Genomic DNA, 12,861 nt, shown 5'->3' with positions numbered 1-12,861 from the left:
AATAAATCATAAAATAAAAAATAATAATAAAAAAATAAAAATGTACAAAATTATTTTAAAAAAGTGAAAACTGCTCCCCCCCACACGCATATTATTAGACATGTGCGAAGACTAAAAATTAGTTTCAGATGAAATGTGTATGTGTAATGCTCTGTGCGTTGTGCTGTGGCTGTATCTGTAATGCCCTGTGCGTTGTGCTGTGGCTGTATGTGTGTTGCGCTGTGTGCGCGTTGTGCCCTGTGTGTGTTTGTTTGTGTTATGCAGGGCAACTGGTGGCGAGTAACTTTGAAGGCCTGGCTAGTAGCTCAGGACCTGACATTTTGAGCCCTGATATAATATATAAAACAAACATTCCAGTACTAAAAGCACATTTTTAATCTATGTATAATATTTATAGTTATAAAGGGTTATATACCTTTTCTCAAAGGCAAATGTCATGGCTTTGTTTCTACCCTGCCGGTTCTCACCATCTCCAGTGCATTCCAGCATGATTAGCTGCTGGAACGCACTGGATCGCATCCTACGTTCTGGGGTGGGAGAGGGCGTGGCGGTGCATTCAAGTCAATGGCACCGCAGCCACACTCCCAGTCCATAGTGTGATCGCCTGCACCAGAACACATGGCACATCAATACCTGCGCTGCGGTCAAGTGTGATCACAAAAAATACTACAAGTTCTATTTTTGGCGATCAGGCTGAACTAGAACACAGGCATTGTGCAACGCGTTCTGGTTTGGATGATTGCACTGTGGGCCGGGGGCGTGACACCCCCTCCAGCCCAGAATTCAGGGAGTTTCCCAGGATGCGATCCAGTGCATTCCAGAAGCGAATTGTGCTGGACCCTACTATGAACAAGCACTTATTAAGATAAATCCTCCAGTATATACACTTTTTCTAAAGATTAAATTGTACTAAAGCTTAACGATATGCCTCTTGTAGAACCACACCTATTTTAAATAAATACCCCGCCCCTAATTATTATACATTCTCTGCAATTTTTTTTGAATGTTGGCAACTATGGCTTAGATACACATCAATCTGCTTATATAGGAAACCATATGACCAACATAATGCTATGTACACAGATTTGTCTGATGATTGTTTCCCATAGCATTCAGGTTACATTGATATGCAGTCTCCATGTCTCAGCTTGGTTTATACTTAATTCGAATGAGGGGTATTCTTTGTGCACATTTCAAACTGCTGCTAGAAGGGCACTCTTCTGGTTTGTTTTGAGGTGGAAGTAAACTGCTGATAAAACAAATTAAAAAATTGGGCCCGGGGAGCTGTTTGCCATCATGTGGTAGTATGAACAGCATATTAGCACATTATGGCTGACTTACCTACAGAAGTGATCCCTTCTAGCCGTGAACCCTCGGTCACCAGCTCTTCCATCTTTTCTAGACCCTCTTCTGGGTTCTGAGTCTTTGGATGCTCGATTGGCTGGACCCAATGACGTAACTCCCACACATGTGCATGTGAGTTACTTAATCTCAGCAAGAATCCCGACGAGACTTTGCACTGAGCAAAGGCATGAAATCTCTTAACATATCTGGCTGAATTTGACATTTCAAATCTTCATCCACGTGACTCGAACAATTACCACATGTTCCAGACAGATTGGCATTATGGCAACTGGATTATAGAATTAGAACAGGGTGATTTCACAAACCTTTACACCTACCTCCCATCATGTTATTGGACAATCAACATGTGCTTTGACACATTCCATGTTGACTGGATCAAAGTTACCTGTGTGACTATGAATGCTGGGGTGTGATTCCGACAGCAGTCAGATCTTTGGTGACAATCGGACCTGCAAATATTTTCTCCATAAACCTTTACCTATCTGTGCATGTTTTTATCATAAAAAAGAGCATCTGACACTAACTGTAAATACATTTATCATGGCACCAAAAGGGCTACAATGGACTGACAGGCTAAAATCTAACAACAGGCTTTGCAAGCAATAGTGGTGACTTCAGGGCACCTGTAGATATTTAATGGTTGTGAATACCGTAAGTGCAGGAACCCATTATTGTGCCAGTAAACTTAGCATAGTTGGCAAGTATTACATGAGCAGGCTCTATTCTACAAACGTAACACAGCCAAATGGGATTTTGTTGCAGGGACATTTTAATAATTAATCCTTATTTACGCTGGATAATGTTATCGCCAATGTTCTATGCTGTTTATTTAGATAACAGCCCTATTTCCATTTAAACAAGTTGTTTTGACCAGCAGATGTACGTGTACAGCATGCAAAAGGGAGATGAAAATAATTGTTTGGACTCCGATTACTCTGGCTCTGATCCTGCTTTTACTTTTTACTTTTATTTCTTTCTATAGAACAGTATTCCACAGCCTTCAGAACATGTCTATCCATCCTATTATGTATTTCATTCTGGGGTGGACAGACAGCCTGTATAGCCAGTATTGCTCTCTAGTGACCTGAACAAACAAGGGGGGTGGCTACCAGGAATCTTCAGGGAAAGTCACATGGGGAAAGTGATAAGGGTGCAGGATCCACCTCCCTTTTCTGCTATTAATCATGTGGGCACCACCCTGTAGGGATAACATCCTAACATTTTGTTAGACTTTGACTATGAAATTTGATGCTATTATTGGTAAAATATAGTGAATGATGCAGTAATTGCCGTAATCATGCCAAGTGTGCTTACAGGAACAACATATTGGGGCTCATTTATAAGTCTTCCACCCAGCATATAGCTGGGCAAATGTTGTTCGCACAGCACTGCCATCACTAGATGGTGTGAGAAGCTTAGTAATTTCCCATGCTCCTCTGCTCCATCTAGTGGTGGTAGTGCCATGCGCTCAGCATTTACCCAGCTAATTGCTCAGCACAAGATTTTTAAATCAACTCCGTAGTAATGTAAATTCCATGTGTGTATCTGATGGAGACAGACTGGATAGCATGCAAATATGCAAAGCAACTAAAAATATTCTCGTGATCCTAAATTATTTATTTATACAGTGTTACTCTGCAATCTTTACCACCATTGTTTCTCCTGAATGGTCCATATAACATTTATTACATGGAAGAAATAAGATGTTATCTTACCCAATTATCCACCGCTCTCATATAATACTTAAAGCGTCAACAGCATGGTAGTGGTAAGAATTAAATCTTCAAGCACAGATTTTTTTAAATGATCCAATTACAAATACTAAAACTAGAACTAGCATAAATACAGAGATCTGTGTGGAAATCAGCCTCCCATAATCCCACGCCAAACACAGCAGTACCATTAGAGGGAATATCATCAGTCTGAGCCCACTGGAGGGCTACTGCTTTGAACACTGCTGTTAGTTAACAGTTTAAACATGCTAAGAAAAGGAGAGAACCAAATGATGAACTCATCAGTGTGCTGATTCTCTTTTACCATCCATTAACAAGCGTTTGCTATATTGGTGATCAAGTAGTGTTACTTAGGAGCAACAGAAAGAAATAAGGGTCACCAACCACGCTGTGCTTCCTAGCAGGAGTGTCTTGACCACAAGGATTGCTGAACACAATTGCAGTTACTTTAGCAGGTAAAATGGTTTATCTATAGGAATTTAATCTTACCCCTTTCCCAGGAGTTTAGTCTAAGTGTGAATCTGATTATACTAACAAAAAATCAATCAGTTATAACAGAACTATGTATTTAGTAGCTTTGAATAATGGTGGCATAGTTAGCCTTGTTTGAAGCAGAAACATGGCATTAAAAATAGACAGGCTAAACAATGAGTCCAACTTACAGCGTAGATTGTCAACCTTGCGCATTTTTTGCAGAGCTTGTCGAATGCTATTATTGTCCTCCCCCATTGATATAACAATCCCCACTGGCAGACCATTACTGCGGAGGGCATTTGCCACTTTCCTCCCAGTATCCTTCCAAATGTCTTCATTGGATGAAATTACTCCAACATGTGCCCACTGAAAATACTTCATTACATTAAAAAGAACTCTGGTGGGTGAGGGTAGCGTCCTTGCAAAGGTAGGGTAACTTTTCACATTGTCCAGCTCATAGTTTATGCAGGCCCAAGAAAACACAGCTTTGTTCCAGTTCTTTCCTAATAGAGTAGCAGCATCACAGTATCCTGGGTTTGAAGGGCCAATAAAGCCTGAAGCAACCCCAGAATATGTAAGAAAGGTTGATAGAGCTTTTGAGGTTTGGCAGTCTTCATCAATTATCACATAATTAAAGGTATGTCCTAAGTCTAAGGAAGCATCCTTATTGATGCGTTCAACAGCTAACTTGGCAGCAACGTGTGGAAGAGCTTTAGAAAACAATGGATCACAGGACCAAGGTCCAACAACACCAACTTTGTATGGAAGAGAGTTCACAAACTGTGGGAAGAAGACAATAACGAGGATTGACCAGCAGAGAAGAAATTTGGATGGGAAAGATGAAAATGTGAGGTATTTGCTTTCAGTCCATCTTGGGTAACTGTTACATCTTAATACAAAACTATGAAAATGCCAGGGCTCTTGTAGCATTGCACTCCTGCATGTAACAGTACTAGGCAATAAAGAGATACATCCAGCTTTACTTTACAAAGGCCAGGTGATGGTTACGATTGCATATCCAGTGTAGGCCTGCTAACAGAAACAAAGAAAGGTCATGTTTACAGGATATTTAAAACAGTAGAACATATAACATCTAATATGTCAAATATTCTTGACCATTGTAAATTTTAAATACACAGCATATCATTTGTGTAACACAAGCAAGCTGAAGACTGGGCAATATATATTTAAGAAAATATACAAATTTAGTAAGTAGTAAACAACTGAATTTAGGGCTAGAAAAGGCAGATATTTGGCCCATAAAAAAGCAGGTATCTCACTAGATACGATCTGATGTCAAAAGTACCTAGTATCACCCCTTATGGTGAATCATAATTGGGCATGTCAGTGCCTGAGCATCATGTTAGGTGGTTGAGTCTGGCTAGCGGTTGTGTCTTCCATTAGTTCAGGCAAAACTGATCTTTAAGTTATATCTCGTAAAGTCATAAGGTCTTATATCTCTTGGAAGCTTTGCTGGGAAGTTCCCTGAATCTGAACACATTGTTCCTCGTCCTGATTTGCCATCACCAGAGCTTCGTATTCTTCTTATTAGATTTTAAAATTCCATTTACATTAGAGAAATCACAACAGAATGATTAAGACTCCTCCAGTTGCATTAATTGTGAGCCTCTGCAGGTTTGGAAGGTGGGAATTCCAGGTAACAAACTACTCCACTGATGTCTTTGTGAGATATTAGAAACCAATGGTTATTCAATACAACATTGGTATGGTGGACCCATAATGAGGTAACATCAATCAATGGATTGCATCACAGACCAAAAATAAATATGGAAATCATCAGTAGAGCTTCAGAGCATTGACAAGTGTGCTTTCAACTAAAGGTAACCAAAGTTTGTCAAATCTTTGCATTTGGAAAACTCAGTACCTGCAGTTAAGCCCTAGCTCTGAAGCATGCTAAAAAAAAAACATTGCATGGTTGCATATTTTGCCATAGCATACCCTACAGGGTTCTGCCTGAGACAAGAGTCACACCTTACCTAATGGTAGAAGTCTTGTTCTTGGGGCACTGTTATACCCATGTACTCATCAAATCCACATGTCTATTATAATCACACCACGGGTCCTTAACTTAAATCTAAAAATCAAGTATATCAAAACCAGAGCAAACAGAGTCTGGAGCAGTTGCCCATATTAACCAGCTTCTCTCTTCAGTTTATTTAGTTAAGCTTTGAAAATGAAAGATAGGCATGGGCAACTGCTCCAGATTCTGGTTGCTCCAGTTTCAATACATTCCCCTCAATGTATATGTGTGGAGCATATTTTCAAAATAACAGTTAAAAAAGGGGAATGTTACAACAAGTGTAGAGTTCCCTGCTGCATCCCTGTAGCGGGGGGTTACCACCCCGTTAGTTTGTCCCTTTCTGGGTGTTAGACTCCTTTTGACCTGGGAGGGGACTTCACACTTTGTATATAGGGGAAGGGAGAGCTAAGCTGAGGAAGATTCAGGGAAGAAGCTAGAGAGATGTAGAGATAAGACACACATGCATGCATGGGGTTAAAAAAGTAAGCTTCAGGCCTGTAGCTTGGGAAATGTAGAGGACACACAGTTCGACAATTACTTCCTTACAACATCATGAGCAGTGCAGTAACCCTCCTTTAGCCCCCAACAAAAGAGAAAACCCATGTTTTGCAAACTCTGTCACATTTTTGGAGATTAGTGTCACCACAGTTTTTGGTGTGTACCATAAATAGTTAATAGGTTCAGTAAAAGTTCTGAAATCAGGAAGTGTCTTGTTTATGCATTTGGTGAAGGCTAACAGCATGTAAAGTGAAGCTCAACTTGGTAATAATATATCAGAATCCACATGTCAGGAGTAATGCTGCGGCTGAATGTGCTGGACTGCATGTTCTCTTAGAGACGTAAAGGCACAGCAAATAACTGGGGAATGTAAATTAGCAGCCATTTGGGTTGGAAATGAGTGGTGCTTTAGTAATGGGCGGTCCATCAGTGGGTGAATAGGTTCCTCTCATGCACACGGACGCTATCTGGGCCTCCCATTCTTATGGGCCTCAGGCAATGGACTGGATCCATTATGAACAAAGCCTGCAACCACTGGTAAAGGAGAGGCCTTTTAAATGTTGTGCAAGTGTGTGATTCCCAACCAGGCCTGGGGCTGGGGGTGCAGTCGGAGGCTTGGTCCAACATCCCTGCAATGCCGTACTGTAGGCACCACCAGTGGGAACTGCTGTAGCTTAGTGAATGTAGCAAAAAGTGACCTTGCAAAGAACTCCCAATCATATACAAAGAAACATTTTTTTAAAAATGAATTTTTGCTTGCATATCACTAGATGATGTAAGTCAGCAGAGCTTCACCTCATTCACTAAGTTAAGGGAAAATTTCCTTGCAAAGTGCACAGACCTATATAAATTTAGTAAATCAATTAAAATGACATTTGCCACTCCCTGCAGTAAGTATAGAAAAACCTGGTAGTTACCATAAATATATAGATATAGATATATCTATATATCTATCTCTCTATATATAGAGAGATAGAGATATATATAGGCTAATGGTTGCAATAAAAGTTGCCAATAGCTAGTAAATGGTAGGGAACGATAATTGATCCAAAATAATATGTACATATGCAGCAGATGTAAAGCAGAATCTTTGTTCAATCCACCTCAGTCATTAAATGATGCATGGACCTGTGGCATTGGTAATAGACAGTGTTTGGCCTGACCGGTTTGCCAGTCCCTCGCAGCTGCATCAGTGTCCTGTGGATCCCTGATCACAACCCCTCCCTTACAGGGAATAAATGGCCCATCTACCCTGCAGCACAACATGCTCCCATCTCCATCTCAGCAGTAATAAGGAGCTGGGTATGGATACAGCTCCGGTATAACATTATTTGTTTTTTGGTAATGTTTTAAGTTATAATTGGTCCATGGTAGTCTTTAATCTGTTTGTTGTTTTTGTTTAGGAATTGAGCCTAATGCCTTCAAAAATGATTGCACCCTGTACCCCCTCTCTTCCAGATTAGTGAGTACTGTACATCTTAGGTACCTCCTCTGGATTACAGCTGCTCACATATCCCTTCCCGACTCACAGCCACATTATGCAACCTATCTGTTCAACAGTCGACTTCCTGTAGAAATAACACCTCAATTTAAAAAAAATGCATTTAATTTTTTAGAAATACACAATTTTTTATCATCTAAAGAAAAAACAATTCTGCAAACAGTAACAAAAAAAACCTCCAAAAACTGCTTTGGTTTTTTCTCTTTTTTTCATTAGAAAAATCGGAACACTTTTGCTAATACTTTCAAAAGGGCTCCATAATATTTTGGTTTTAGGTATATATAGGAAATGAAAAAGTAATAATGGTACTATCATTCCACAAGACAGAAATGTGTAATAGATTGCACCCTTACATATAGTTACGCTGAAGTAGAGGAAAACTCCATCAATGGGAGAGAGCTGAAATCCTAGAGGAAACTGCTGCCTCTGCTGTGAAATAAATGCACTTCATGCACCAACAAAATTGCATTAATTTGCCGTCTTGAAAGATTCACTAACAAGATTGTCTACAATTGTAGCTTATATATCTCCATTTGTATACAGTTTATAAAGTTCCAGTGTGTTATTGCTACCCTGCTAATATAACCCACCAGATTAAATATTACCCATTATGCCTCAATGCTTGTAGCTAGCTGTAATTCTCTTAGGTCTGTGGGCTCTTGTTTCATGTCTCACCTATTTCTGTCACTCTCCATCAATGGCTCCATGGGCTCCAGTTGAGTTATATTCATTAAAGTCAGAATTATTCCATTAAAATGTAAATTTGAGAAGTACACAAACATGAAATCTCAGGCCTCTGGGTCACTGAAGCTCTAAAGCATTATAGCTTTACGATGCAAAATACACAACACAGAAATCACAACATTCAGTCCGCTTAATCTGATTGTTTTGAGAACATCCAACCATAATGGCATACAGATTCAATATTTTTTTAACATAAACTCAATAAATCTGTTGCTCTAATTGAATTTTAAAGGGAACCCATAATGCTAAAACATTGTTTGATGTGACTTACATTTTCCATGATTGTATTTTATGTACAGGCTTCTGTAGCTAGTAGAGATGTCAATATACATAGGATGGGAGTCACCAAATCTGGGCATTTTTGGCCAAATTGGAAGATAATATTGTGCAGTCTGGATCCAGCTGATGCTTGCTGGAAGACTGCTCCAGGGCTGAACAATAGGAAGACAGGTCAGAGACCAGACTGCTCCAGAGCTGAACAATAGGAAGACAGGTCAGAAACCAGTTCAATTCGTAATTATTCTTCCTGTGGCAAGCAGCACCACCAGCAGTTTCCCCACATCTCAGTCCCCTTTGCCTCACCCCACAGGCATAAACATGAATGTTTGGCAGAGCCAACATTCAAGTTTGATAAACCAGCTAGATCAAATCTACCTAGCCAGCAACCTTTTTTCCTTATAGCTATTGACATCTTAAGACTGTTTTGCTGATTACTGCTGGGGTGAAATCCGTTACAGGATTGGCCCCATAGTGAGTCTGTTGCTTACAACAAATATAAGCAGATGAATGGTTATGATGATAATTTTGGTTTTGAGTTTAATTGTTTTGGCTGGAATGTGTTGTGATTAGTTATACTTTGTAATGATAAACTATTCAGGGTACTAGAAGTGTCTAATGCACACCACTTGAATCAGAGCAGTAATGGTAGAAGGAATAGAGTGAGTCATCTTACCGACTACCGTAATTGCACTAATGCTGGATCCAGTGAAAAAATGGCACCACCTAGACTGCAGCACAACAAGTTCCCACCTTCACCTCACCGGTAATAAAGAACTGATTAAGGATACAGCTCTGGTATAACATTAGCGATTTTTTGGTAATGTATTAGGTAATAATTGGTCTGTGGTGGTCTTTAATATGTTAGCTGTTTTTGTTTGTGAATTGAACTAATGCACACCACTAGAATCAGAGCAGTAGTGGCAGAAGTAATAGAGTGGGTCATCTTACCAACTAATTGCACTAATCCTGGATTCTTAAAGTAAACTTTCCATATTTGATACCATAGCAAGCAAAGTGCTTTAGCCCCCAAAATCCCATGCCAATAATGATTTTCTAAAAGGCACCACACACACAAGGATAATATTTGGGCCTGGCAAAACGCCACTCTGGCGCTGAGTATGGCATGGTAAGGGGCAGCCTTGAAACGGGTCCAGTAGTGTATTGCAGAAGTAGGTAGTGCTGTAGCATATTATAAGGATTGTTACACAGCAGCAGTGTTACCTTTTTCCTTTGCAGAGATGTTGGAATTTGAGTGATGCCCTTTATTGGCTAACTTAAAGTGGACCTTTACACTCAAAAATCAAATTCTACTAATGCATCCCTCTATGTATGATGATTATTAATAACATAGGCATGTCAGGTGTAAAATGCTGTGATTGTGAAATACTTACACTTGCAGAGCATTCACTTCCTGCTTTGAAAGGGCAAAATGACTTCAGTTTGCCAAAGCAATGCACACTGGGATTGCCTTGTCATCAGCAGAGCATTGCTGGGAAATCTCATCTTTAATCCCATGAGATCTCAGGGAAAGGCCTTTTCCTCTCCTGAGATGATGTGCATGGTTGCATGTCCTAGTCACATGTGCCACAACCCCAGGAAGTAATAGGAGATCTAGTAATCTGCCCTTAGTAAACATGGCCACTATCAGAAGCCTGAAGAAGAAAATAGAAATAAGGTATGCAAAGTATACAAAGCCGGACATTATCTAGAAGTAAGCGTTTGTAGATTGTCATTACTAAACATTTCTAAAGGTGTGTTTGTAAGTTATTTTAAAGATATGGGTAACGGTCCGATTTAATGCAAACTTTTAGAACCCATTAGGTTCCTTCCCCAGGCTTCATCCAATTTACTTTATTGCTTTGTAAATAATACAGGTTTCTATTGAAGATGAATTCTCCAGTTTTAGCTTACTGTGTATACAGTCCATACAGGAAATTTGCTGTAATTGGGAACCATTGATAAGCTTGATTCAGTAAAAATGAAGGATAAATAAACAGGTAGTGTTTTTCTAAGGTGCAGGGAGCTGTGGGGAGATTACTTTTTGGGTTCAACACTTATATCATCGCAAACAATATCATATTGGGCCTAATACACAATACATGGTAGAAACATTAACAATATTTCTTAATATAATTTCATTCAGGAGTGTTTCTGTATTATAACATTGCTAGCCCATATGATAACTAACTTCCAATCTGCTTTAAGGGGCTGGAATGAAACTCAATCCTCTTTAAAATAATTACCAAATTGTATTTTTTGAGAAGAGTTCTTTGAAATGTTTTTCGTTCTAGATTTCTTTTAATCACTGCAGCATCGCCCTAACGGATTTGTATGAACTACTAGTCTTAAAATAAACCTTGCAATAGAAGGGAAATGTACAGTGTATGTTCTATTATTGTGCTTTTCTGTTTTTTGTTTTTTTCTTTTGATCTCATATTTCATATACCCTTGAAAAGTATATTGTTTCAATGATGTCACATGAGTCGGAGGCCAGAAAAACAGAAGAGGAGTGAGTGCACTTCAAGGCTATGCAGGCTGCATATTAATAATACTGAAACGCACATTGATGCAAGCAGAGGAAAACAAGAATCACAAGGACAGTCTTGCAATTATTCTCATGTGGGAGAGAGGGATGTACGCAGGGATGTAATCCAGAATTTTCAGCACTATTTATGCCTTATTCTTACTTGCTGTTAAAGTTACCTCTACCATAAACGTTTTTTGTGTAGTCATAAATTACGTCTAAACCAACTCGTTTTGTTCAGTCACTTTCAAAATCAATGTGGCTAGCCACAAATACCTTTAGCCATACACCTATAAATCAATCTGGTTTATTTTTGGGCAGCTGGATTGTCCCAGGTTTAGTCATTCAAGCAGCTGGCCAAGTCTGTAACACACAAGCATCAAGCCAAATATATGACTTGGGTATGGTACAACTGAAATCGTCTGCATGTACAGTATTCACAGATATAGCCATTGCATGAATTGATTTTCCATCTGGTCAATTTGATGAGTGGGTAGATTTTGTGGGAAGTAGCTTTCTCCTTGTGCTGAGGATTGAATATTAATGGTTTAGACCTAAAATTAGTATAATATGTGTATATGTGTATAAGAGTGACCACTTACATGCACTACTTTGTCTGATCAAAGAGACAGTTTGCCCACTTATAGCTAGACAGGGTTGCCATCAGAAATATTGGGGCCCCTTACACAGCTTTAGGCCTGGGCCCCCCCCCCACCACCCACTACCACCACCCACTACCACCACCAACACACCATAGGCCTGTCCACTGCCTGCTCCACCGAGTCCACCCACTGACCCTCCCCTCAAGTCCGGCCACTGGCTGTCCCACCGGGTGCTTCAGTGCACCCAGTTTTATTTTAACACTCTTACAACTTAATATATAAAATTGAAAGTGCATTCCAAGTCATCAGTGCATTCAATATTTAAGAGTAAGGAAATATATTTTGGCCAAAAAATATGTTGAGCAGGACCCTACACTAACTGCACTCCCTTTTCACTAACACTAACCGCACTCCCTTTTCACTAACACTAACCGCACTCCCTTTTCACTAACACTAATCACACTCCCTTTTCACTAACATTAACTGGCCCTCATCTATCCACTAGCACATCTAAGCTTGTACAGGCTCCCAGGTCTCCCTCCCCACCCCCATCGTCGGGCTGCTAAAACACTTACCTTACCACTCAAGCAACTCTGCTCCACTCCCTGATCGCTCTTTGATAAAGCTCGTACTCGTACTGCACTTATTACCACCACCAAAAACAGTGGCAGACTTAAGGAATAAACTTGCCCCCCAACCCCCCTGGCGGTCTCTGCACCAGAGGAGCTTACACTCTAATGTCTCACACTATTATTATGATACATTTATATAGCTCTGACATATACCACAGTGCTATACAGAGAACACCGAGCCAGACACATCAGTCTCTGTACCAAAGGAGCTTACACTCTAATGTACACACAAATCCCAGCAATACATTATACAGCAATGCAGAACAGTATATGAATTGAACACTGGACTTAGTAAAGCACTGGACTCAGGGCCTAGTAACACACTGGGCTCAGGACCTAGTAACGCACTGGACTCAGGACTTAGCAACGCACTGGACTCAGAACTTAGCAACGCACTGGACTCTGGACTTATAACGCACTGGTCTCAGGACCCACCTGAGACCCCGCAGAGCCCACTGAGGCACCAGG

General features: G+C 40.1%; 1 protein-coding gene across 1 annotated transcript in view; it reads right to left on the bottom strand.

The window, feature by feature from the left end:
* The window catches only part of GUCY2F (guanylate cyclase 2F, retinal), a 60,971-nt gene that overhangs the window by 39,814 nt on the left and 8,296 nt on the right, over positions 1 to 12,861 (bottom strand). Inside the window, exons 2-3 of the mRNA XM_018571365.1 lie at positions 4,556 to 4,601; positions 3,761 to 4,452 (exon numbers count right to left, since the gene is read on the bottom strand). Of these exons, the coding sequence (XP_018426867.1) occupies positions 3,761 to 4,452; positions 4,556 to 4,601 (738 nt within the window). The remainder of the gene's footprint in view (positions 1 to 3,760; positions 4,453 to 4,555; positions 4,602 to 12,861) is intronic.

The sequence above is a fragment of the Nanorana parkeri genome, unplaced genomic scaffold, assembly GCF_000935625.1.
Source record: "Nanorana parkeri isolate BGI_ZX_2015 unplaced genomic scaffold, ASM93562v1 scaffold1744, whole genome shotgun sequence".
Taxonomy (NCBI): Eukaryota; Metazoa; Chordata; class Amphibia; order Anura; family Dicroglossidae; genus Nanorana; species Nanorana parkeri.
The sequence above is the reverse complement of the archived record's forward strand: the minus strand, read 5'-3'. Positions and strand labels throughout refer to the sequence as shown.